This window comes from Ahaetulla prasina, chromosome 3 (assembly GCF_028640845.1).
Source record: "Ahaetulla prasina isolate Xishuangbanna chromosome 3, ASM2864084v1, whole genome shotgun sequence".
Classification (NCBI taxonomy): domain Eukaryota; kingdom Metazoa; phylum Chordata; class Lepidosauria; order Squamata; family Colubridae; genus Ahaetulla; species Ahaetulla prasina.
The window spans coordinates 226,390,864-226,416,749 of record NC_080541.1 but is presented as its reverse complement, the minus strand read 5'-3'; the positions used below and the strand labels follow the sequence as shown (position 1 = coordinate 226,416,749).

At 46.2% G+C, this 25,886-nt stretch overlaps 1 protein-coding gene across 1 annotated transcript in view; it reads left to right on the top strand.

Annotated features, from left to right (window-relative positions):
- SIRPA (signal regulatory protein alpha) overlaps positions 1 to 25,886 on the top strand; it is a 200,177-nt gene that overhangs the window by 136,238 nt on the left and 38,053 nt on the right. Inside the window, exons 3-7 of the mRNA XM_058176805.1 lie at positions 8,999 to 9,343; positions 9,527 to 9,853; positions 12,206 to 12,553; positions 15,314 to 15,415; positions 23,371 to 23,392. Coding sequence (XP_058032788.1) covers positions 8,999 to 9,343; positions 9,527 to 9,853; positions 12,206 to 12,553; positions 15,314 to 15,415; positions 23,371 to 23,392 — 1,144 coding nt within the window. The remainder of the gene's footprint in view (positions 1 to 8,998; positions 9,344 to 9,526; positions 9,854 to 12,205; positions 12,554 to 15,313; positions 15,416 to 23,370; positions 23,393 to 25,886) is intronic.

Genomic DNA, 25,886 nt, shown 5'->3' with positions numbered 1-25,886 from the left:
GTTCCTCTGCCTCACTACTGTCAGTCTCTGGAGGCTCTGGAGTCCGCACCTCATTCCCCGATGGCCCTTTCCTCACCTCAGCCTCCGACGCAGAGCCCTTATCTGGGCCTTCCCCAGCCTCCAGGACTGGCCCATGCTCTTCCTCAGCCTCATCGCTGTCTGATTCCGTTGCCAGCTCCGTAGGCTGCTGGCAGACCACAACACTCATGGACCAAAGCAAACAAGCCTTCGCCCCATTGTCCTCCACCCTCTCCTGGAGTTTCCTCAAATTCACGTTCGTTGCATCGATGACCCTACCTAACCATCTCATCTCTCTGCCATCCCCTCCTCTCCATTTGCCTTCCAAATTTCTTAACTTTGGGGTCTTCTCTTCTCGTTGGGTGGCCAAAATATTTGAGCTTCAGCTTCTGGATTTGTCCTTCTAGAGCAGGGGTCTCCAACCTTGGTCCCTTTAAGACTTGTGGACTTCAACTGCGTTCGTTTCGTCGATGACCCTACCTAACCATCTCATCTCTCTGCCATCCCCTCCTCTCCATTTGCCTTCCAAATTTCCTAACTTTGGGGTCTTCTCTTCTCTGGCCAAAGTATTTGAGCTTCAGCTTCTGGATTTGTCCTTCTAGAGCAGGGGTCTCCAACCTTGGTCCCTTTAAGACTTGTGGACTTAAGCTGGCTGAGGAACTCTGGGAGTTGAAGTCCACAAGTCTTAAAGGGACCAAGGTTGGAGACCCCAGTCTAGAGAATACCTTGATTTACCGTTTCTTGAATTACAGAAGTTGCATCTTCAACTCTTTTGGATGTCCCCCTTGATCCTAGAAGAGTCAGGGAAATTTCTTGAGTTCTTGCAATTTGACCCCTTTTCTCCATTCTACCACCAGCTCTGGAATTCAGCAGTACAGGGTACATTATCCCCCCAAAAAAAGCATGTGGCTCTTTTTTTTTTTTTGGATTACATAAAAGTGCATTTGTTAAAAAGCCCCAATTATGGAATATGAATGTCTTATTACCCAGTGTGAAAAACAGAAGTCTCCAAGCTTTAGACAGCAAAATGGTCCACTTACCTTTTAGTTCAATGTTAAGAGAGTGCGAAGGTTGGGTTTGCTCTTTGTATTCCATAAGTTGGCCGGAACAATTTGGTATCACGTAGCCACAGGGCATCTGAGGATCTTTTCCATTTGTGTGACAGTGTGTTGGAAAAAAAAAACACCTGGGAGATGAGGGTACGTGTGGAACAGAGAATAATAGACCCAAAGGTGTTGGTTTTTTTGTTTTTTTTCAAAAGGCGGACGGGAGTTTCTGATTTTTCTTTGAAGAGGTTTTCAAAGAATGAAATGAAACATCTTCAAAGGAAAACCAGAAAGTCCAGTTGCCTCTTGAAAAAAAGCACCTTTTGGGGCAACCATGACAGAGACTCTCCATAAACATAAAATAATAGAGTTGAAAGGGACCGTGGAAGTCTTCTAGTCTTGTTTTTGTTCTTGTTCTTGTTCCTGATTCTATACTATTATACTATACTATACTGTACTGTACTATACTATACTATACTATATACTATAATATACTATACTATACTATACTTCCATCCTACTGTACTCTACTCTGCTCTACCCTATATTCTCTTCTCTTCTTCTTCTTCTTCCTCCTCCTCCTCCTCCTCCCCCCTCCTCCTCCTCCTCCTCCCCCCTCCTCCTCCTCCTCCTCCTCTCCCCTCCACCTCCTCCTCCTCCTCCTCCTCTTCTTCTTCTTCTTCTTCTTCCTCCTCCTCCTCCTCCTCCTCCCCCTTCTCCTCCTCCTCCTCCTCCTCCTCCTCCTCCTGCTCCTCCTCCTTGTTCCTGATTCTATTCAGGGGTCTCCAACCTTGGCAACTTTAAGACTTGTGGACTTCAACTCCCAAAGTTCCTCAGCCAGCAAATTCTGGGAGTTGCAGTCCACAAGTCTTAAAGTTGCCAAGGTTGGAGACCCCTGTTCTGTTCTGTTCTACTCTGTATTCTATATTCTATATGCTATAGTATGTTCTTGTTCCTGGTTCAATTTGATTTGATTTGATTTGATTTGATTTCGGTTCAATTCGATTTGATTTGATTCGATTCGATTCTCATTCTCATCCTTATTCAAGGAGAGAAGCAACTTAGAACTAAGGAGAAATTTCCTGACAGTTAGAACAATCAATAAGTGGAACGACTTGCCTGCAGAAGTTGTGAATGCTCCAACACTGGAAATTTTTAAGAAAATGTTGGATAGCCATTTATCTGAAATGGTGTAGGGTTTCCTGCCTGGGCAGGGGGTTGGACTAGAAGACCTCCAAGGTCCCTTCCAACTCTGTTATCATGTTATGTTATGTTATGTTATGTTATGTTATGTTATGTTATGTTATGTTATGTTATTCTATTCTTTTTTATTCTATTCTTTTTTATATTGTGGTGATCAGAATTGGATGCAGCATTCCAAGTGTGGTCTTCCGAAGGCATTCTACGTAGTAGTAACAGTTCACGTGATCTTGATTCTATCCTTCTATTGATGTAGCCTAGGATTGCATTGGGGTTTTTGGCTACTGCCACACACGGCTGGCTCATATTTAAGTGATTATCCACTAGGACTCCAAGATCCTTCTCACAGTTACTGGCACAAAGCCAATAACTGTGAGAGGGAACGCATGCATCAAATGTCACCTAAAACCCACAAAACGTTTTGTCTTGGAAAGTGTTTCATTGCAAGGAACGGTGGCACACGGTGTGGGGTTTATGCTGCATTTTTAAAAAATAGGCCAGTCCTCTTCCCAACGTGCAGAAAGGAGCAAATATTCAGACACATCGGGGGCAGCTTTTAAGAACTAGCACTTTGCAAGAGATTTAGGCTCTAACAAGAAATTAATGTTGCAATGAAACATCCTTAAATCGTATTATATTATTTCAAGGAAGGAAAATCTCCCCTTGAATTGAGCAGCCGGCGTCTTCTCTGGTCCAATGCAATTACAGCCATCTGTAAAAAATACGGTGTTTTCGTTTTCCTTTAAAGTGCCATAAAATCAATTTTATGATCCAGTTTTTCCACCTTGGCAAGGTGCTTGAGGCAGACAGTTTGATGGCACTCCTTACTATTATACCGATCAACAGGGAACAAAAGTCTGGAAATGGTTTTACACTTCCCATAACAGGAACTGGGGGAAGATTTAAATTCAATTCTTCCCTTGTCGTTAGACGTAGTCCTTGTCTTTTTGACAGTAATTGAGCTCGGAATGAACACTTGTACGTTGTGGCAGTCGTAAGTCAGAGCATCCTGTGACCGGATTCAAAGTCACAACTATTATTTTTGTTTACAGCAGTTGTTTGAACAAATTCCGCAGTCGTTAAGCAAATGCCACGGCCGTTAAGCAAATCTGATTCCCCCAACCTGGGTTTTTTGTTTTTGTTTTTTGCTGAAAACCAGACATAAGCGCCGGGAAACGGGGAAAAAAACATTGCTAATCGCGATTGTGTGACCTGCAGATGGAATGGGACAACTTGCCGCAGCCGGCTTGCCGCAGGACAATTGGACAGTTCAATTTAATTGTTTAAAATAAATTTAAAAAATATTTTTAATTTTTGTCGTTCTCGTTGCATTCTGTCCGTCCTTTTTGCATCCGTTCTTTAAATTATTCTATTCCACCATTTCTTTGAGTGTAACTCTTGTTCCACAGCAAACAATGGTGAGTTGGCCATGGCTAGTTGGCCATGGTAACTTGGTGAGTTGATCATGGTGAGTTGACCATGGCAAGTTGGCCATAGCAAATTGGCTGTGGTGATTTGTCCCATGGTGAGTTGGCTATGGTGATTTGTCCCAGGGTGATTTGTCCCATGGTGAGTTGACCATGGCAAGTTGGTGATGATGAGTTGGCCCGTGGTGAGCTGATCATGGCAAGTTGGCCATGTTGAGTTGTCCCATAGTGAGTTGGCCATGGCTAGTTGGCCATGGTAACTTGGTGAGTTGATCATGGTGAGTTGACCATGGCTAGTTGACCACGGCAAGTTGGCCATAGCAAATTGGCTGTGGTGATTTGTCCCATGGTGAGTTGGCTATGGTGATTTGTCCCAAGGAGAGTTGGCCATGGCTAGTTGACCATGGCAAGTTGGTGGTGGTGAGTTGGCCCATGGTGAGTTGGCTATGGTGATTTGTCCCAGGGTGAGTTGTCCCATGGTGAGTTGACCATGGCAAGTTGGTGGTGATGAGTTGGCCCGTGGTGAGCTGATCATGGCAAGTTGGCCATGTTGAGTTGTCCCATAGTGAGTTGGCCATGGCTAGTTGGCCATGGTAACTTGGTGAGTTGATCATGGTGAGTTGACCATGGCTAGTTGACCACGGCAAGTTGGCCATAGCAAATTGGCTGTGGTGATTTGTCCCATGGTGAGTTGGCTATGGTGATTTGTCCCAAGGAGAGTTGGCCATGGCTAGTTGACCATGGCAAGTTGGTGGTGGTGAGTTGGCCCATGGGGAGTTGGCTGTGGTGAGCTGATCATGGCAGGTTGGCCATGGTGACTTGGCCATGGTAAGTTGTCCCATGGGGAGTTGGCCGTGGCAAGTTGGCCATGGCTACTTGGCCATGGTAACTTGTTGAGTTTATCATGGTGAGTTGGCCATGGTGACTTGGTGACTTGGTCATGGTGATTCGGCTGTGGTGCATTGACTGTGGCTGGTTGACCATGGTGAGTTAGCCATGGTGAGTTGGCTATAGCAAGTTGGCCATGGTGAGTTGTCCCATGGCGACTTGTCACAAACCCAACTGCAGAGGTGAACTCATTGCCAAGTGCCCAAAATGAAACCGCGTGACTTTGTGTGTGTGTGTGTGTGTCTATACAGCTGTTGCAATTCTAGAAACGGGTTGCAAGTAACTGGAGATGCCTGTCGTAATTTTAAACAGTCATTAAGCAGCTGGTCATAAGTCAAGGACTACCTGTTCTCGCCAAACGCATTGGACTTCAATTCCCATAATTCCCAAGCAGACTGATCACTTCAAAATGGAGCACAGGTAATCCTCAGCATACGACCGTGTGTTTAGCAACTGAAGTTGCAACAGTGCTGAATAAAATGACAGAGGTGGGTGAAAAAAGGGACATGCAGCTGGTCCTCACACTTACGACCATTACGACATCCCTGTGATCATGAGATTGTGGTTTCGGGCACTTAGCAACTTGCATCTCTGACAGTTGTAATGTCCTGGGGTCACATGGTCAACATTTGTGACCTTCCCAGCCAACTTCTGACCAACAAAGTCAGTGTGGGGAGCCAGGTTTGCTTAACGGCCGTGTGATTGGCTTAACGATCCCGTCAAAAAGGCTCATAAAATCAGGCGTGACTCACTTAAACGACCTCATCGCTTAGTGACAGAAGTGCCAATCCCAATTGGGGTCATTAAGTGGAGGACTACCTCGCACAAGATGATTTACATGAGGTTGGTCTTGAAGATTGTACAGAAGCTTTACTGGGTCGAAAATGTCACTACAAAAACTTGAATTAAATCTTACTGGGCTGAACTACATGTTACTCCCAATGGGTATTGCCTTGGTTTCTCAGCACAATTCCTAGTTTTATTGTTTTAAAGTCCTAAAAGAGGACTGAGACTAAACTATCCTCAATCATCTCCTACAAAGATGATCAGGGGGCTGGAAGCTAAAACATGCAGGAATTGGGTAGGTCTACTTTAATGAAAAAGGCTCAGTGGCTAAGACGCTGAGCTTGTCAATCGAAGCAGCTCAGCGGTTCAAATCCCTAATGCCGCTTAACGGGGGTGAGCTCCCATGACTCGTCTCAGCTTCTGCCAACCTAGCAGTTCGAAAGCACATTAAAAAAAAATGCAAGTTAAAAAAAAAATAGGGACCACCTTTGGTGGGAAGGTCACAGCGTTCCGTGCGCCTTTGGCGTTTAGTCATGCCGGCCACATGACCACGGAGACGTCTTCGGACACCGCTGGCTCTTCGGCTTTGAAACGGAGATGAGCACCGCCCCCTAGAGTCGGGAACGACTAGCACGTATGTGCGAGGGAAACCTTTACCTTTAGTTTAATGACAAGAAAGATTAGGGGTGACACGATAGCAGTGTTCCGATATCTCAGGGGCTGCCCCAAAGAAGACGGAGTCAAGCTATTCTAATTTCCTGACAGTTAGAACAACTAACCAGTGGAACTGCTTGCCTCCAGAAGTTGTGAATGCTCCAACACTGGAAGTTTTCAAGAAAAGATTGGGCAACCATTTATCCAGAATTGTGAAGGTTGTCCTCCTTGAGTAGGGAGTTGGACTAGAAGACCTCCAAGGTCCCTTCCAACTCTGTTATTCTTTTCTATTCTGAAACATCACAGAAGGTTTGAGTTTAAAGTAGAATAATGGAGGGGACCTTGGAGGTCTTCTAGTAGTGCAATCTCTTGCTCAGGTAGGGAACCCTACACCATTTCAGACAAATAAGTGACTTCTTGTGGCAAGTCGTTCCACTGATTCATTGTCCTCACTGTCAGGAAATTTCTCCTTAGTTCTAAGTTGCTTCTCTCCTTCATAAGTTTCCATCCGTTGCTTCTTGTCCTGCCCTCAGGTGCTTTGGAGAATAGCAACAGCAACAGCCCTTAAACTTATATACCGCTTCGTAGTGCTTTTCCAGCCCTCTCTAAGCTGTTTACAGAGTCAGCATATTTTCCCCCAACAATCTAGGTCCTCATTTTACCCACCTCGGAAGGATGGAAGGCTGAGTCAACCTTGAGCCCGGTGGGATTTGAACTGCCAAATTGCAGGCAGCAGAAGGAGCCTGCAGTACTGCACTCTAACCACTGCGCCACCGTGGCTCAATAGGTTGACCCCTTCTTATTTGTGGCAGCCCCTCAGACACTGGAACCCTGCTATCATGTCACCCTAGTCCAGGGGTCTCCAACCTTGGCAACTTGAAGCCTGGCGGACATCAACTCCCAGAATCCCCCAGCCAACAAAGCTCGAGTCTAGTCCAGGGGTCTCCAACCTTGGCAACTTGAAGCCTAGCGGACTTCAACTCCCAGAATCCCCCAGCCAACAAAGCTCGAGTCTAGTCTAGGGGTCTCCAACTTTGGCAACTTGAAGCCTGGCGGACTTCAACTCCCAGAATCCCCCAGCCAGCAAAGCTCGAGGCTAGTCCATGGGTCTCCAACCTTGGCAACTTGAAGCCTGGCGGACTTCAACTCCCAGAATCCCCCAGCCAGCAAAGCTCGAGTCTAGTCCAGGGGTCTCCAACCTTGGCAACTTGAAGCCTGGCGGACTTCAACTCCCAGAATCCCCCAGCCAGCAAAGCTCGAGTCTAGTCCAGGGGTCTCCAACCTTGGCAACTTGAAGCCTGGCGGACTTCAACTCCCAGAATCCCCCAGCCAGCAAAGCTCGAGTCTAGTCCAGGGGTCTCCAACCTTGGCAACTTGAAGCCTGGCGGACATCAACTCCCAGAATCCCCCAACTAGCAAAGCTCGAGTCTAGTCCAGGGGTCTCCAACCTTGGCAACTTGAAGCCTGGCGGACTTCAACTCCCAGAATCCCCCAGCCAGCAAAGCTCGAGTCTAGTACAGGGGTCTCCAACCTTGGCAACTTGAAGCCTGGCGGACTTCAACTCCCAGAATCCCCCAGCCAGCAAAGCAAAGCTGGCTGGGGAATTCTGGGAGTTGAAGTCCGCCAGGCTTCAAGTTGCCAAGGTTGGAGACCCCTGCCCTAGTCCTTGTCTTCATTAGACTAGACCTACCCAATTCCAGCAACTGTTCTTTATATGTTTTAGCCTCCATCCCCCTAATCAGTGGTAGGAATCAACTGGTTTGGGCCGGTTCGTGGGAACCGGTTGTTAAATTGCTGGCTGGCCCCGCCCTGCCCCGTCCCTTCCAGGGGTCCCCATGCGCCCTGTTTTGACTCCCAGATAATGTAATGAGGCCTACTAAGGCTTTTACTCCCAGGAGGCTGCAGGGAGGCCTACTAGGTCCAAAACAGGGCATGTGGGAGGTCGGCCTGAAGTCCCCCGTGGCCCATTTATGCTCCCAGGAGGGTTCAGGAGGCCGAGTGCTGCCTGTCACACACCCCTGGCCACGCCCACCATGGCCACGCCCACCCAGCCAGTCAGTAGGGCAGAGTACCAGTTGTTAAATTATTTGAATCCCACCACTGCCCCTAATTCTCTTGGTTGCTCTTCTCTGCACTCTTTCCAGAGTCTCAACATTTTTTTTTTACATGGTGATGGCCAAAACTGGATGTAGGATTCCAAGTGTGGCCTTACCAAGGTCTTATAAAGTGATGCATGTAAAGTGGTTTGCCTTCGCAAAATTCAAGTAATTCTGTTCTTCAATGGGGCACCAACCAACACAGTTCTGGGCTGCATAAACAGAGGGATAGAATCAAGATCACGTGAAGTGTTAATACCACTTTATAATGCCTTGGTAAGGCCACACTTGGAATATTGCATTCAGTTTTGGTCACCACGATATAAAAAAGATGTTGAGACTCTAGAAAGAGTGCAGAGAAGAGCAACAAAGATGATTAGGGGACTGGAGGCTAAAACATATGAAGAACAGTTGCAGGAACTCGGTATGTCTAGTTTAATGGAAAGAAGGACTAGGGGAGACATGATAGCAGTGTTCCAATATCTCAGGGGCTGCCACAAAGAAGAGGGAGTCAAACTATTCTCCAAAGCACCTGAGGGTAGAACAAGAAGCAATGGGTGGAAACTGATCAAAGAAAGAAGCAACTTAGAACTAAGGAGAAATTTCCTGACAATCAGAACAATTAATCGGTGGAACGACTTGCCTGCAGAAGTTGTAAATGCTCCAACACTGGAAATTTTTAAGAAAATGTTGGATAACCATCTGACTGAGATGGTGTAGGGTTTCCTGCCTGGGCAGGGGGTTGGACTAGAAGGCCTCCAAGGTCCCTTCCAACTCTGTTGTTATTATTATTATTATTATCAGTGGTCCTTTGTCCCCAGAAGAGTGGGTGACCACTTTCTAGAGGAAACCTGGTTACAAAAGTGTCTCTTTTTTGTTTCAGTTGTTACAGGACAACTGAAAGTTGATGTAACTCAACTTCCGGAAACCGTATCGGTGAAAGCTGGAGAGAACCTCACTCTAAAGTGTACATTGACTGGAGGAAATATACCCGGAGGCGTACGATGGTACAAAGGGCCGGACAGAAGCCAGACCCCCATTTACAGCGATAAACAAGAAGCTTCCAACAGGGTGGTCCGAGTCATCCCAGGATCCAACACGGACTTCAGCATCGACATCCAGAACATCCGTCCTGAAGATGCTGGGACCTACTATTGTGTGAAGTTCAGGGCAGGAATCCCAGAGAAAGAGCTGGTTTCAGGAAAAGGAACTCTGGTCTCCGTGATTGGTAGGTGGCCCTCTACATTTGATTTCTGGGGATGGAGGGAGATGTTCCCAGTCAACCATGAGATACGTGGGAGTAAATCCCATGTTCAAAGTTGAGTCTCTCCAACCAAAAACCATCTCGGGGCCTCCTGTATTGTCTCTGAGGAACATCAACTGATATCTCTCTCTCTACTTTCTCCCTTAGCCATGCCGTCCCAGCCCGTGGTTCTTGGCCCCACAAGAAGAATCACGGCGGGGTCTCGGGCCTCCTTCAGCTGCTCCACAGGGGGATTCTCCCCCCGAGAGATCACGGTCAGCTGGTTGAAGGATGGGAAAAAAATACCGGGTGGCCAGACCAACATCCTGAATTCTGATGAAAAGCAGAGCATCTCGTACCGAGCGGAAAACACGTTGGAAATCATGCTGGACCGAGGAGACGTGAAGTCTCAGCTGACCTGCCAGATCCAACATAGATCGTTGGATGGTCGTGGTCCTCTCCAGCAGATCTTCGCACTTCGGGATGTCCTAAGAGGTAGGTGAACCTTGGGTTGCAGAGTCTAGACCTGGTAAAAGGCATCTCCATGGCAGTGGGAACAGCACCAGGAAGACCCAGGTTCTTGTCCTTTGGAATTCCACTGAGACTAACTCCACTTTCTCAACCCATGCTACCTCACAGGGCTGTGGTTATATGGGGAACAGGTCTTTAGAAAGACCTTCCACCTCTGGCTTTTTCCCCAGGGACTTGGGTCAAGTTGAGTAGGCAAAGTATATTTTAAACCTGATTAGTCCAGAATAGTTTCACTTTGCTATAGTGGTGTACATTTGTTGTGACCTGTCAGCTGCCAGCCCCTCCAGCGGCCAAATCGGAGGAGGAGGAGGCAGCGTGGGAGTCAGGATCAGCATCAAGGCAACCTGGGAGCTCCGAGTGGGAAGAGGGAATGGAGCTGGCAGAGAGAGACAGAGACAGAGGCAGAGCCTGGGCCGTCCGTCAGCCCTCAAATGGAGAGTCAACAGCCCTCAGGTCTGGAGGTGGCTGATGAGGAAGAAGAAGAACAGCTGAGTCCAGTGCCTGATGCGTGGATGTGCAGAAGGCAGAGGAGAGGAGAGCAGTGGAAATCTATGGGCCGGTCCTTGGGAAGGAAAAGCCACCGCTGCTAGTGAAGCCCCACCCTAGCTCTGGGGATAAAAGGCAGTGGGCGGAGATGAATAGGTGTGGCAGACAACTATTTATTTTCACTTAGCCTGCAGTGAGAGAGAAATTTTTTTGCCAGGGGAGCCGGCGCTCCTAATTAAAGGAATCTTTGAGTTCACTTCACTTTGTATTTTTGCTCAGTGATTTTTGCACGCTGCCCAGAGTCCAATTATTTGACTTGGGTGGCCAATTACAGGCAGTCCTTAACTTACAACCATCCATTCAGTGACTGTTCAAAGTTCCAACAGCCACTGGAAAAAGTGAATTATGACCCTTTTTCCCACTTGCAGCATCCCCAGGGTCACGCGAACAAAAATTCAGATGTTTGGCAACTGCCACGTACTTACGACGGTCACAGTGTCCCGGGGTCACGGGATCCCCTTTTGCAACCTTTTGACAAGCAAAGTGAAAGGGGGAAGAAGCCAGACTCACTTAACGACCGTGATACTAAGTTAACAACTGCAGGGATTCCCTTCATGACAGTGGCAAGAAAATTTGTAAAAAGGCTTAGCTAAGGAAACTTTGAACTCAGTTGTGGTCTGATGGGGGTTTTTTTGTGCTCTGATTGGCTGGCAGTGTGTCCTGTTTGGGTGGGGGCTTGGTTGTGCTCAGATTAGTCTAAGTTGCAGGGGGATTTGAGCTGGTGAGCTGCTCACCAGCTCAAATCCCCCTGCAACTCAGACTAATCTGAGCACAACCAAGCCCCCACCCAAACAGGACACACTCCCAATCAGAGCACACAAAAAAACCCCATCCAATCAGAGCACAGCCAAGCTCCCACCCAATCAGTTCAAACCCCCACTAGCAGTTAAAAAGGAAGAAACAGCTGCAATCACACATTGCTCCCAGAAGTACGAAGCTGAAGCCTGAAGATGACGAATGAGACTTCGTCGAAACGTCGCCAAGACACTTCCAATTTTACGCGGGAGAAAACCCGAATAACCAAAGACCTACATATATATATATATATATATTCTGAGGTTTATATATATATATATATATATATATATATATATATGTATATATATATATATATATATGTATGTATGTATGTATGTATATATATAAAAGAAGAAAAAGAAAAACAATAGGACAGGAACGGTAGGCACGTTTGTGCTCTTATGCACGCCCCTTATGGTCCTCTTAGGAATGGGGTGAGGTCAATAGTAGAAAGTTTTTGGTTAAAGCTTTTGGGATTATGGGAAGAGACCACAGAGTCAGGTAAAGTATTCCAAGCACTGATGATTCTGTTACAGAAGTCATATTTTCTGCAATCTAGATTAAAGCGGTTAACATTAAGTTTAAATCTATTGGTTGCTCTTGTATTATTGCAATTAAAGCTGAAGTAGTCTTTAACAGGAAGGACATTACAATAGATGATTCTATGAGTTAAACTTAGGTCTTGTCGAAGGCGACGGAGTTCCAAGTTTTCCAAGCCCAGGATTTCAAGTCTAGTGGGATAAGGTATTTTGTTGTTTTCAGAGGAGTGGAGAACTCTTCTTGTAAAATATTTCTGGACATATTCAATTGTATTATCCAGGGAGGTCTTATTTTCGGGACAACACGGTGTGAACCTGGTGTCTGGTTATATTTCCAACATTTAGCAGACCTGTCCTTAAAACATCTTTGCCAGTCTAGGAACCAGGAGTCCGAAGCTCTTCTGACTGACCATCTTTGGCTTTCTTTGCTCAGTTCCACCCAAGGTGCGTCTTGAGACCAGCCCGCCTTCTCCCGTCCAGCTGAACGTCTCAGTGACGGTCACTTGCAACGCGGAAAGCTTTTATCCGGATGACGCGAAAGTGGAGTTGTTTCCCAAGGATGCCCCAAGCAGAAAAGGAAAGGTTGGCGCGAAGACTTCGAATCAAGACGGGACTTTTTCCCTCAAGAGCAACCTAGAGATGATGGCCACCGAAGACAAGAACTTCTCCATGTTCCTTTGCCAGGTCCAGCACGATTCCCAGCCTCTGGTCAACGAAACCACCACGCTTTTGATCAGGATGCAACCTGAAGACAACAGAAGTATGGGCGATGATAAAGGAAGTGAGTATGGGCTTTGAGGTTGGTCCTTCAGAGGTTTCGTTACAGGTCCACCTGGTTTCCTGTTTCGTTCCGTCATCTCTCCTTTGGTCTTTCTTCATTTGAGGACAACATGGGACCTCCAGATTGTTCTCAAATATTTGAGTTGAAGGGACTGTTGTTCTAAGATTCAGTCCTGGGGACCAAGTTCTAGAACCAGATCAGGAGGCCCTTCCTTGGCCCAACTGAGTGTAGAGAGCCTCGGAGATGACCTTGAAGAAACGATGATGTGAAAACTCTTAGCAAAACCACAGTAGATAGAGGGCTTCTCCTTATACTCTCTGGAATAGGGGTCTCCAACCTTGGCAACTTGTAAGACTTGTGGACTTCAACTCCCAGAATTCCTCAGCCAACATTGCTGGCTGAGGAATTCTGGGAGTTGAAGTCCACAAGTCTTAAAAGTATGGCTTAAAAGTCTTAAAAGTATGGCTGGCTAGGGGATTCTGGGAGTTGAAGTCCACAAGTCTTAAAAGTATGGCTTAAAAGTATGACTGGCTGAGGAATTCTGGGAGTTGAAGTCCACAAGTCTTAAAAGTATGGCTTAAAAGTCTTAAAAGTATGGCTGGCTAGGGGATTCTGGGAGTTGAAGTCCACAAGTCTTAAAAGTATGGCTTAAAAGTCTTAAAAGTATGGCTGGCTAGGGGATTCTGGGAGTTGAAGTCCACAAGTCTTAAAAGTATGGCTTAAAAGTCTTAAAAGTATGGCTGGCTGAGGAATTCTGGGAGTTGAAGTCCACAAGTCTTAAAAGTATGGCTTAAAAGTATGACTGGCTGAGGAATTCTGGGAGTTGAAGTCCACAAGTCTTAAAAGTATGGCTTAAAAGTCTTAAAAGTATGGCTGGCTAGGGGATTCTGGGAGTTGAAGTCCACAAGTCTTAAAAGTATGGCTTAAAAGTCTTAAAAGTATGGCTGGCTAGGGGATTCTGGGAGTTGAAGTCCACAAGTCTTAAAAGTATGGCTTAAAAGTATGACTGGCTGAGGAATTCTGGGAGTTGAAGTCCACAAGTCTTAAAAGTATGGCTTAAAAGTCTTAAAAGTATGGCTGGCTAGGGGATTCTGGGAGTTGAAGTCCACAAGTCTTAAAAGTATGGCTTAAAAGTATGACTGGCTGAGGAATTCTGGGAGTTGAAGTTCACAAGTCTTAAAAGTATGGCTTAAAAGTATGGCTGGCTGAGGAATTCTGGGAGTTGAAGTCCACAAGTTTTAAAAGTATGGCTTAAAAGTATGGCTGGCTGAGGAATTCTGGGAGTTGAAGTCCACAAGTCTTAAAAGTATGGCTTAAAAGTATGGCTGGCTGAGGAATTCTGGGAGTTGAAGTCCACAAGTCTTAAAAGTATGGCTTAAAAGTCTTAAAAGTATGGCTGGCTGGGGGATTCTGGGAGTTGAAGTCCACAAGTCTTAAAGTTGTCAAGGAATATACAGCATTCCTTGCTAGCACTGATGACGTTACCTAGTTGGGTCATGAAATGTCTGCAAGAAAACAAGTAAGCTCGGAAAGTACCAAGGACCTCACAGTCCTCCTCCTCCTCCTCCTCCTTGCAAGCCCCATTCCCTTCTATTATATAGTTGGGTCATGAAACGTCTGCAAGAAAACAGCAAAGCTCAGAGAGCACCAAGGAGCCCTCATTTTCAACCCTGAGCTACAAATATCCTCCTTTAATGATAAATATATTCTGTGAACGGCTATGGAGGTGTCGTCTTAACCCTCTTCCTGCCTCCCAGACATTCTAAGCTCTGCTGCCTCTTTGCCCACCGGGAAGCAGCCCCTCCCTCCTAGGAATCCAGACTACATTCCACTACGTTAGAAGGTTTTCATTCCACTGAAGGTTTTTGACGTTTTCTCTTAATTTGCGAGCTGCCGGCGTCCTGATAGACTGGGACAATTGAGATATATATATATAAAATTGGAAGTGTCTTGGCGGCGTTTGACGAAGTCTCATTCGTCATCTTCAGGCTTCAGCTTCCAGAAGCACGGCTGAAGCCTGAAGATGACGAATGAGACTTCGTCAGAAACATCACCAAGACACTTCCAATTCGCTGAGAAAACCTGAATAACCAAAGACCTATACAAACACCATAAAAACCTCAGATATATATATATATCTGTTGTGTCTGCGCCCCCCGAGCCAGGCCCCCTGCCAGAAAGTGACTTGGAAAGTGAGGGGGAAGGGCCATCAGGACTTACCTCAGAAGCACGGGCTTCCCTGGCTCAGCTCCAGGAGCCAGAGGCAGGCCAGGTGGAGGAGATAATGAGGCCTCCGTCCCCTGACTCTTCCCCCCCCCAGGCCATGCCTCCAGACCCAGCTGATGGCAATCAGGCCTGGCTGGACCCTAGGTTTCATAGGCAGGAGAGGAGGGAACAACAGAAGCAGGGGTGGGGCAGGCCTAGGAAGTGCTGAGTCATGGAGCCACACCCCACAGGATATAAAGGCAGCAAGAGCTGCTGTGCCTCTTTGTAGCAGGCAAATTAACTGCTTAACTAAGAGCTGAAGTACTGTTTGTTCCTGGGTGACTCATCGGCGTCAAGGGAGATAACAGAGACACTTGGCAGGCGCTCGCTATTTTGCTGCCAGAGCTGATAGTGCCGGCTAATTAAGCCATCGCTCGGACGGAGGCGAAGGAGGACAGAACAATATCTTTCAACCAATGCCTTTCATAAATAGATGCTGACGGACTCAAAGGGCGGTTCAAGGAACCCACCCTAACTTATGCAATCTTTCCGCAGACGGTAGAACAACCATGATTATCATTGCGGTGGTGGTGTGTTCCCTCCTGGTTGTGTTGGTGATTGCGGTTATCTACCTCATCCAAGCAAGACACAGCAAAGGTAAACATCCACGTTCACTGGTCTTTGGGACTGGAGGGCCTGTTCAGAAAGTTGGCCGTCCTGTGGCCGTCGCCCTTGAGGTTGATGGATGCACTGAAGGCACCGCCTTCATCCATTGTGGGGAGGGGGTCTTCGTGTGGTGTGTCTAGAAACCTGTTGTCATGGTTTCTAGGGTTAGTTTTCCCCATGTAATGCATGGCAGGGAGGGAGGGTGGAAGAAGGGTGTTATGTCTGCGCCTCCCGAGCCAGGGCTCCTGCCAGAAAGTGACTTGGAAAGTGAGGGGGAAGGGCTGTCAGGACTTACCTCGGGAGCAGCGGCTTCCCTGGTTCAGCTCCAGGAGCCAGAGGCAGGCCAGGTGGAGGAGATAATGAGGCCTCCGTCCCCTGACTCTCCCCCCCCCCCCGCCATGCCTCCAGATCCAGCTGATGGCAATCAGGCCTGGCTGGACCCTAGGTTTCATAGGCAGGAGAGGAGGAACAACAGAAGCGGGTGGGATAGGCTTAGGAAGTGCTGAGTCATGGAGCCACAGTCCACAAGTTTTAAAAGTATGGCTGGCTAGAGATTCTGGGAGCTGAAGTCCACAAATCTTAAAAGCATGGCTTAAAAGTATGGCTTAAAAGTATGGCTTAAAAGTATGGCTGGTTGAGGAATTCTGGGAGTTGAAGTCACAAGTCTTAAAAGTATGGCTTAAAAGTCTTAAAAGTATGGCTGGCTAGATTCTGGGAGCTGAAGTCCACAAGTCTTAAAAGTATGGCTGGCTAGGATTCTGGGAGTTGAAGTCCAAGTCTTAAAAGTATGGCTGGCTGAGAATTCTGGGAGTTGAAGTCCAAGTCTTAAAAGTATGGCTGGCTAGGATTCTGGGAGTTGAAGTCACAAGTCTTAAAAGTATGGCTGGCTAGAGATTCTGGGAGTTGAAGTCCAAGTCTTAAAAGTATGGCTGGGGATTCTGGGAGTTGAAGTCCACAAATCTTAAAAGCATGGCTTAAAAGTATGGCTTAAAAGTCTTAAAAGTATGGCTTAAAAGTCTTAAAAAGTCTTAAAAGTATGACTGGCTGAGAATTCTGGGAGTTGAAGTCCAAGTCTTAAAAGTATGACTTGAGGAATTCTGGGAGTTGAAGTTCACAAGTCTTAAAAGTATGGCTGGCTAGATTCTGGGAGTTGAAGTCCAAGTCTTAAAAGTATGGCTGGCTAGATTCTGGGAGTTGAAGTTCACAAGTCTTAAAAGTATGGCTGGCTAGATTCTGGGAGTTGAAGTCCAAGTCTTAAAAGTATGGCTGGCTGGGGGATTCTGGGAGCTGAAGTCCACAAGTCTTAAAAGTATGGCTTAAAAGTCTTAAAAGTATGGCTGGCTGAGGAATTCTGGGAGTTGAAATCCACAAGTTTTAAAAGTATGGCTTAAAAGTCTTAAAAGTATGGCTGGCTAGGGGATTCTGGGAGTTGAAGTCCACAAGTCTTAAAAGTATGGCTTAAAAGTCTTAAAAGTATGGCTGGCTAGGGGATTCTGGGAGTTGAAGTCCACAAGTCTTAAAAGTATGGCTTAAAAGTATGACTGGCTGAGGAATTCTGGGAGTTGAAGTCCACAAGTCTTAAAAGTATGGCTTAAAAGTATGGCTGGCTGAGGAATTCTGGGAGTTGAAGTCCACAAGTCTTAAAAGTATGGCTTAAAAGTCTTAAAAGTATGGCTGGCTGGGGGATTCTGGGAGCTGAAGTCCACAAGTCTTAAAAGTATGGCTTAAAAGTATGGCTGGCTGAGGAATTCTGGGAGTTGAAATCCACAAGTCTTAAAAGTATGGCTTAAAAGTCTTAAAAGTATGGCTGGCTGGGGGATTCTGGGAGTTGAAGTCCACAAGTCTTAAAAGTATGGCTTAAAAGTATGGCTGGCTGAGGAATTCTGGGAGTTGAAGTCCACAAGTCTTAAAAGTATGGCTTAAAAGTCTTAAAAGTATGGCTGGCTGGGGGATTCTGGGAGTTGAAGTCCACAAGTCTTAAAAGTATGGCTTAAAAGTATGGCTGGCTGAGGAATTCTGGGAGTTGAAGTCCACAAGTCTTAAAAGTATGGCTTAAAAGTCTTAAAAGTATGGCTGGCTGGGGGATTCTGGGAGCTGAAGTCCACAAGTCTTAAAAGTATGGCTTAAAAGTATGGCTGAGGAATTCTGGGAGTTGAAGTCCACAAGTCTTAAAAGTATGGCTTAAAAGTCTTAAAAGTATGGCTGGCTAGGGGATTCTGGGAGTTGAAGTCCACAAGTCTTAAAAGTATGGCTTAAAAGTCTTAAAAGTATGGCTGGCTAGGGGATTCTGGGAGCTGAAGTCCACAAGTCTTAAAAGTATGGCTTAAAAGTATGGCTGGCTGAGGAATTCTGGGAGTTGAAATCCACAAGTTTTAAAAGTATGGCTTAAAAGTATGGCTGGCTGAGGAATTCTGGGAGTTGAAGTCCACAAGTCTTAAAAGTATGGCTTAAAAGTATGACTGGCTGAGGAATTCTGGGAGTTGAAGTCCACAAGTCTTAAAAGTATGGCTTAAAAGTATGGCTGGCTGAGGAATTCTGGGAGTTGAAGTTCACAAGTCTTAAAAGTATGGCTTAAAAGTATGACTGGCTGAGGAATTCTGGGAGTTGAAATCCACAAGTTTTAAAAGTATGGCTTAAAAGTATGACTGGCTGAGGAATTCTGGGAGTTGAAGTCCACAAGTCTTAAAAGTATGGCTTAAAAGTATGGCTGGCTGAGGAATTCTGGGAGTTGAAGTCCACAAATCTTAAAAGCATGGCTTAAAAGTCTTAAAAGTGTGGCTGGCTGGGGGATTCTGGGAGCTGAAGTCCACAAGTCTTAAAAGTTGTCAAGGAATATACAGCATTCCTTGCTAGCACTGATGACGTTACCTAGTTGGGTCATGAAATGTCTGCAAGAAAACAAGTAAGCTCGGAAAGTACCAAGGACCTCACAGTCCTCCTCCTCCTCCTCCTCCTTGCAAGCCCCATTCCCTTCTATTATATAGTTGGGTCATGAAACGTCTGCAAGAAAACAGCAAAGCTCAGAGAGCACCAAGGAGCCCTCATTTTCAACCCTGAGCTACAAATATCCTCCTTTAATGATAAATATATTCTGTGAACGGCTATGGAGGTGTCGTCTTAACCCTCTTCCTGCCTCCCAGACATTCTAAGCTCTGCTGCCTCTTTGCCCACCGGGAAGCAGCCCCTCCCTCCTAGGAATCCAGACTACATTCCACTACGTTAGAGAAGGTTTTCATTCCACTGAAGGTTTTTGACGTTTTCTCTTAATTTGCGAGCTGCCGAGCGTCCTGATAGACTGGGACAATTGAGATATATATATATATATATATAGGTCTTTGGTTATTCGGGTTTTCTCCCGCGTAAAATTGGAAGTGTCTTGGCGACGTTTCGACGAAGTCTCATTCGTCATCTTCAGGCTTCAGCTTCCAGAAGCACGAAGCTGAAGCCTGAAGATGACGAATGAGACTTCGTCGAAACATCACCAAGACACTTCCAATTTTACGCGGGAGAAAACCTGAATAACCAAAGACCTACATACAAACACCCGCAAAAACCTCAGATATATATATATATCTGTTGTGTCTGCGCCCCCCGAGCCAGGCCCCCTGCCAGAAAGTGACTTGGAAAGTGAGGGGGAAGGGCCATCAGGACTTACCTCAGAAGCACGGGCTTCCCTGGCTCAGCTCCAGGAGCCAGAGGCAGGCCAGGTGGAGGAGATAATGAGGCCTCCGTCCCCTGACTCTTCCCCCCCACCCAGGCCATGCCTTCAGACCCAGCTGATGGCAATCAGGCCTGGCTGGACCCTAGGTTTCATAGGCAGGAGAGGAGGGAACAACAGAAGCAGGGGTGGGGCAGGCCTAGGAAGTGCTGAGTCATGGAGCCACACCCCACAGGATATAAAGGCAGCAAGAGCTGCTGTGCCTCTTTGTAGCAGGCAAATTAACTGCTTAACTAAGAGCTGAAGTACTGTTTGTTCCTGGGTGACTCATCGGCGTCAAGGGAGATAACAGAGACACTTGGCAGGCGCTCGCTATTTTGCTGCCAGAGCTGATAGTGCCGGCTAATTAAGCCATCGCTCGGACGGAGGCGAAGGAGGACAGAACAATATCTTTCAACCAATGCCTTTCATAAATAGATGCTGACGGACTCAAAGGGCGGTTCAAGGAACCCACCCTAACTTATGCAATCTTTCCGCAGACGGTAGAACAACCATGATTATCATTGCGGTGGTGGTGTGTTCCCTCCTGGTTGTGTTGGTGATTGCGGTTATCTACCTCATCCAAGCAAGACACAGCAAAGGTAAACATCCACGTTCACTGGTCTTTGGGACTGGAGGGCCTGTTCAGAAAGTTGGCCGTCCTGTGGCCGTCGCCCTTGAGGTTGATGGATGCACTGAAGGCACCGCCTTCATCCATTGTGGGGAGGGGGTCTTCGTGTGGTGTGTCTAGAAACCTGTTGTCATGGTTTCTAGGGTTAGTTTTCCCCATGTAATGCATGGCAGGGAGGGAGGGTGGGTGGAAGAAGGGTGTTATGTCTGCGCCTCCCGAGCCAGGGCTCCTGCCAGAAAGTGACTTGGAAAGTGAGGGAGAAGGGCTGTCAGGACTTACCTCGGGAGCAGCGGCTTCCCTGGTTCAGCTCCAGGAGCCAGAGGCAGGCCAGGTGGAGGAGATAACGAGGCCTCCGTCCCCTGACTCTCCCCCCCCCCCCGCCATGCCTCCAGATCCAGCTGATGGCAATCAGGTCTGGCTGGACCCTAGGTTTCGTAGGCAGGAGAGGCAGGAACAACAGAAGCGGGTGGGATAGGCTTAGGAAGTGCTGAGTCATGGAGCCACACCCCACAGGATATAAAAGCAGCAAGAGCTGCTGTGCCTCTTTGTAGCAGGCAAATTAACTGCTTAACTAAGAGCTGAAGTACTGTTTGTTCCTGGGTGACTCATCGGCGTCGAGGGAGATAACAGAGACACTTGGCAGGCGCTCGCTATTTTGCTGCGAGAGCTGATAGTGCCGGCTAATTAAGCCATCGCTCGGACGGAGGAGGGAGAGAAGGGGGAGGGAGTGAGGGAGAGGGAGGATCAATGGATGTAGGATTGATGGATGATAGACAGACAGGCAGACGAGGGATGGAGAGATCAGTTTCCATCCATTATTCCTTCTCTGGTCTTCGGGTGCCTTGGAGAATAGCTTGACCCCCTTCCTTTCTGTGGCAGCCCCTAAATATTGGAAGACTGCTATCCTGTCTCCCCTGGTCTTTCTCTTCATTAGACTAGCCAGGCCCAGTTCCTGCAACTGTTCGATGGATAGATAGATAGATAGATAGATAGATAGATAGATAGATAGATAGATAGATAGATAGATAGATAGATAGATAGATAGATAGATAGATACAGTAGTGGTGGGATTCAGCCAGTTCGCACCACTTCGGGAGAACCGGTTGTTAACTTTCTGAGCAGTTTGGCAAACTTATTTTTGAAAGAAATCATTAGGGCAGAGAACCGGTTGTTAAATTACTTGAATCCCACCACTGGATAAATAGATAGGTAGATGATAGATAGATAGATAGATGATAGATAGATAGATAGATAGATAGATAGATAGATAGATAGATAGATAGATAGATAGATAGATAGATAGATAGATACAATGGTGGGATTCAGCCAGTTCGCACCACTTCGGGAGAACCGGTTGTTAACTTTCTGAGCAGTTTGGCAAACTTATTTTTGAAAGAAATCATTAGGGCAGAGAACCGGTTGTTAAATTACTTGAATCCCACCACTGGATAGATAGATAGATAGATAGATAGATAGATAGATAGATAGATAGATAGATAGATAGATAGATAGATAGATAGATAGATAGATAGATAGATAGATAGATAGATAGATATAGGTGAATAGATAAATGTAGATAGAGGCTAAATACAGAATAACAGAGTTGGAAGGGACCTTCTAGGTCATCTAGTCCAACCCCCCACTCAAGCAGGAGACCCTACACCATTTCTGACCGATGACTTACCGATGACTTGTTAAGTGAACCTTTCTTCATATGTTTTAGCCTCCAGTCCCCTCATGATTATCTTGGTTGCTCTTCTCTGCACTCTTTCTAGAGTCTCAACATCTTTTTTTATAGTGTGGTGACCAAAACTGGATGCAGGACTCTAGGTGCGGTCTTACTAAGGCTTTACAGAATGGTATTAATACCTCCCTTGATCTTCACTGTATCCCTCTGTTCATGCAATTTAGGATTGCATTGGCTTTTTTTGGCTGCCGCTGCGCACTCCTGGCTCCTATTTAGCTGGTTGTCCACCAAGACTCCAAGATCCCTCTCACAGCTCCTGCTATTAAGGAGCTCACTTTCACTGACAATCCCCAGTAAATCTGCAGCACCTTGAACAGAAAGCTGATGGATGGACGAAGGCGGTTCATTTTCTCAACATGACTGGCATTGCCGAGCATCAAGCTGTTAAGGATTCATCTGCCTTGGCAACCTTCGCTGCAATTGATTTAGCCTCAGAGTTAATATAATATAATATAATATATAATATAACAACAGAGTTGGAAGGGACCTTGGAGGCCTTCTAGTCCAACCCCCTGCCCAGGCAGGAAACCCTACACCATCTCAGTCAGATGGTTATCCAACATTTTCTTAAAAATTTCCAGTGTTGGAGCATTCACAACTTCTGCAGGCAAGTCGTTCCACTGATTAATTGTTCTAACTGTCAGGAAATTTCTCCTTAGTTCTAAGTTGCTTCTCTCCTTGATTAGTTTCCACCCATTGCTTCTTGTTCTGCCTTCAGGTGCTTTGGAGAATAGTTTGACTCCCTCTTCTTTGTGGCAACCCCTGAGATATTGGGAGACTGCTATCATGTCTCCCCTGGTCCTTCTTTTCATTAAACTAGACATATTGAGTTCCTGCAACCGTTCTTCATATGTTTTAGCCTCCAGTCCCCTAATCATCTTTGTTGCTCTTCTCTGCACTCTTTCTAGAATCTCAACATTAAACCTGTCTTGGCCAGCACCCAAATTTGTTCCACAGGAGCTTCTGGAAAACGTTGTACTGATAATAGGGGCTGGACTAGAAGACCTCCAAGGTCCCTTCCAGCTCTGTTCTGATTCTTTGATTCAAATAGTTCCCGTCTTGCAAGAGTTCATTTAGTGTCTGTTCAAACTTATGACAGCACTGAAAAACAATGAAAATCGGGACCAATTTTCACACCATTGCAACACCGCCCCCCATGTGGTCACATGATCAAAATTCAGACGCTTGGCAACTGGCATGTACCTGCGACAGTTGCACTGTCCCCGGAGTCATGTAGTTTCCCTTGGGCGGTTTTCTTGACAAGCAAAGTTTTGGGAGGAAGCCGGATTCAGTTAACAACCATGTGACTAACTTAACGACTGCAGCAGTTCACTTAACATCCGTGGCACGGAAGGTCGTAAAACGGGGCAAAATTCACTTCACAAATGTCTCGCTTAGCAGCAGAAATCTGGGGCTCCGTTGTGGTCATAAGTCGAGGAGTACCTGTAATGTCAAGAAATGCTTCTACGACAGGGGTCTCCAACCTTAGCAACTTTAAGACTTGTGGACTTCAACTCCCAGAATTCCTCAGCCGGATGTGTCTGTTCCTTTTTCTCTTACCCGCCAAAGTGGAGAGATTGCAGAGGAAGGGATTATAAGAGAGTAAGCAAAGCTGGCTGAGGAACTCTGGGAGTTGAAGTCCACAAGTCTTAAAGTTGCCAAGATTGGATACCCCTGTTCTATGAGATTCAGAAAAATTTTGCTTTGCTCTCCGGCTGCTCAGTTATTGTAAGAGTCTTAACTTTTGCAGGATAATTTTGGAAACTTTCAAAACTGAGTCCTTTGGGAGAAGGGCGGTATATAAATTAAAATAATAATAATAATAATAATAATCTTCCCACTAATGTGTTTTTTCTCCTGCTTTCTTCTAGGTAAAGACTCCACATCCGTAAGGTAAATCTATTTTTTTTTTCTTTTCATCAAAACAAATGGGTTGATTGGGGGGCGGTGAGGAATTGAATACAGGCTTTTACAACCTGGTGTATTTCAGGTCAGGGGTGAAATGCTCCCGGTTTTGACTGGATCGACTGATCCGGTAGCAATGGTGGCGGGTGGTTCGGAGAACCGGTAGCAAAAATCCCTGCCCCCACCCCCCACCTCCCGCCCATGCCCACCCAATGGCCCGGTTGCCTGTTTCCCCGCTTGCTGCTTCTTTTAAAAAATGCTTTTAAAAGGGGGGGGAAAAAAAGACTCTGACGATCCCAGCTGAGCTGCGAGATCGTCAGAGCCTTTTTTTTTTTTTTTTACTTTTAAAAGCATTTTTTTTACAACCTACTCGGCCGAATAGGTTGTAAAAAAAATGCTTTTAAAAGTAAAAAAAAAAAAAAGATCGCTGAATAATGTTAGGAATGGTATATATTAATGTATATGTTTATATGGGAAAGGGGAGTTAAGGAGGTGTTGGAAGAGGGTGGATATGAGTTAAGATTTTTGTTGTTGTTGGGTTTTTTTTTGCATTTATATCCCGCCCTTCTCCGAAGACTCAGGGCGGCTTACACTATGTCAAGCAATAGTCTTCATCCATTTGTATATTATATACAAAGTCAACTTTTATTGCCCTCAACAATCTGGGTCCTCATTTTACCTAGTCAACTGAGTCAACCTTGGGCCTGGTGGGGCTTAAACCTGCAGTAATTGCAAGCAGCTGTGTTAATAACAGACTAACTTACCAGTCTGAGCCACAGAGGCCATATCTTAGCTTATGACTGTTAAATGTTATACCCTGCATTTTGTTCTGGGAAGTTTCAGGGTGGGGGGGTTGGGGTGGGTTGGAGGGGAGAGGAAGGAGGGAGGAGGGGGAAGTGGGGGGGAACAATTGTTTAAAAAATTTTCTTTGTAAAACTTTTTCAATTAAAAAAAAAAAAAAGATCGCGCACCACAGCTGATCAGACACACACACCCATGCGCTGTTCTACTTACCCCATGCCTCCTTTTGATGTGCACTGCACACACACATGAACCTTGCATTTGGTGCGTGGTGTGCACTGCTCATGCGTGCCCAAAGCGCACATGCGCAGCCAGCGAACCGGTAGCAAACCGGTTCGGATTTCACCACTGCTTCAGGTGCATTGAAGTATAGTTTCCATCGGTCTGAGCCTCGCAAGATTCGCAGCTAGTTCCCTGGATGGTACCAAATTGGGCTAACGTTAGGTCAATATAATAATAATAATATCAGAGTTGGAAGGGACCTTGGAGGCCTTCTAGTCCAACCCCCTGCCCAGGCAGGAAACCCTACACCCTCTCAGTCAGATAGTTATCCAACATTTTCTTAAAAATTTCCAGTGTTGGAGCATTCACAACTTCTGCAGGCAAGTTGTTCCACTGATTAATTGTTCTAACTGTCAGGAAATTTCTCCTTAGTTCTAAGTTGCTTCTCTCCTTGATTAGTTTCCATCCATTGCTTCTTGTTCTACCCTCAGGTGCTTTGGAGAATAGTTTGACTCCCTCTTCTTTGGGGCAACCCCTGAGATATTGGAACACAGCTATCATGTCTCCCCTAGTCATTCATTTCATTAAACTAGACATACCCAGTTCCTGCAACCGTTCTTCATATGTTTCAGCCTCCAGTCCCCTAATCATCTTTGTTGCTCTTCTCTGCACTCTTTCTAGAGTCTCAACATCCTTTTTACATCGTGGCGACCAAAACTGAATGCAATATTCCAAGTGTGGCCTTACCAAGGCATTTGGGGTTTATTTGGGGTTTAAAACTGGTTTGTTGACAGTGCCTGCTTTTGCTTGGCGAAAACCATAAATCTGTTTTCTTTGCAATCTGGGCATCACTCTCGATTTACTGAAAGTGAGGTGGGGAGGGGGGACGCCAGTAGCTTTCACACAGCATGCCAAGTCAAAGCCAAGTTAGCAAGGCATTTTTTGGGGGGGGCAATGGGGCATTCACGCCACATGGTGCAAAAGGAGGAGGAAAATGAAAGGACGTGGCAAAGGAGAGGAGAAGGAGGAGAGGGAAGGAAGGAAGAGAAGGAGGAAGAGAGGAGACGCAGGAAGAGAGAAGAGAGGAAGGAGAGAGAGAAGAGAAGAGGGAAGAAGGAGAGGGAGGAAGAAAAGAAGGGAACTGGAAGAATGTGGAGGAGAAGAAGAAGGAAGGAGGGGAAGGAGACAGAGGAGAAGGAGGAAGAGAGAAGGAGAAGGAGAAAAAGAGGAGAAGGAGAAAGGAAGGGAGAGGGAGGGAGAAAGAAGAGAAGAAGGAAGAAGGCAAAAGAGAAAGAGAAGAAAGAGAGGGAAAGGAGGAAGAAAGAAGTGGGAAAGAGGAGGAGGTGAAAGAGGAAGAGAGGCAAAGGAGGGAAGAAGGAGAAGAACGGAAGTGGAAGGATGTGGAGGAGGAGAAGAAGGAAGAAGGAAGGAGAGAGAAGGAGAGAAGGAGAGAGGAAGA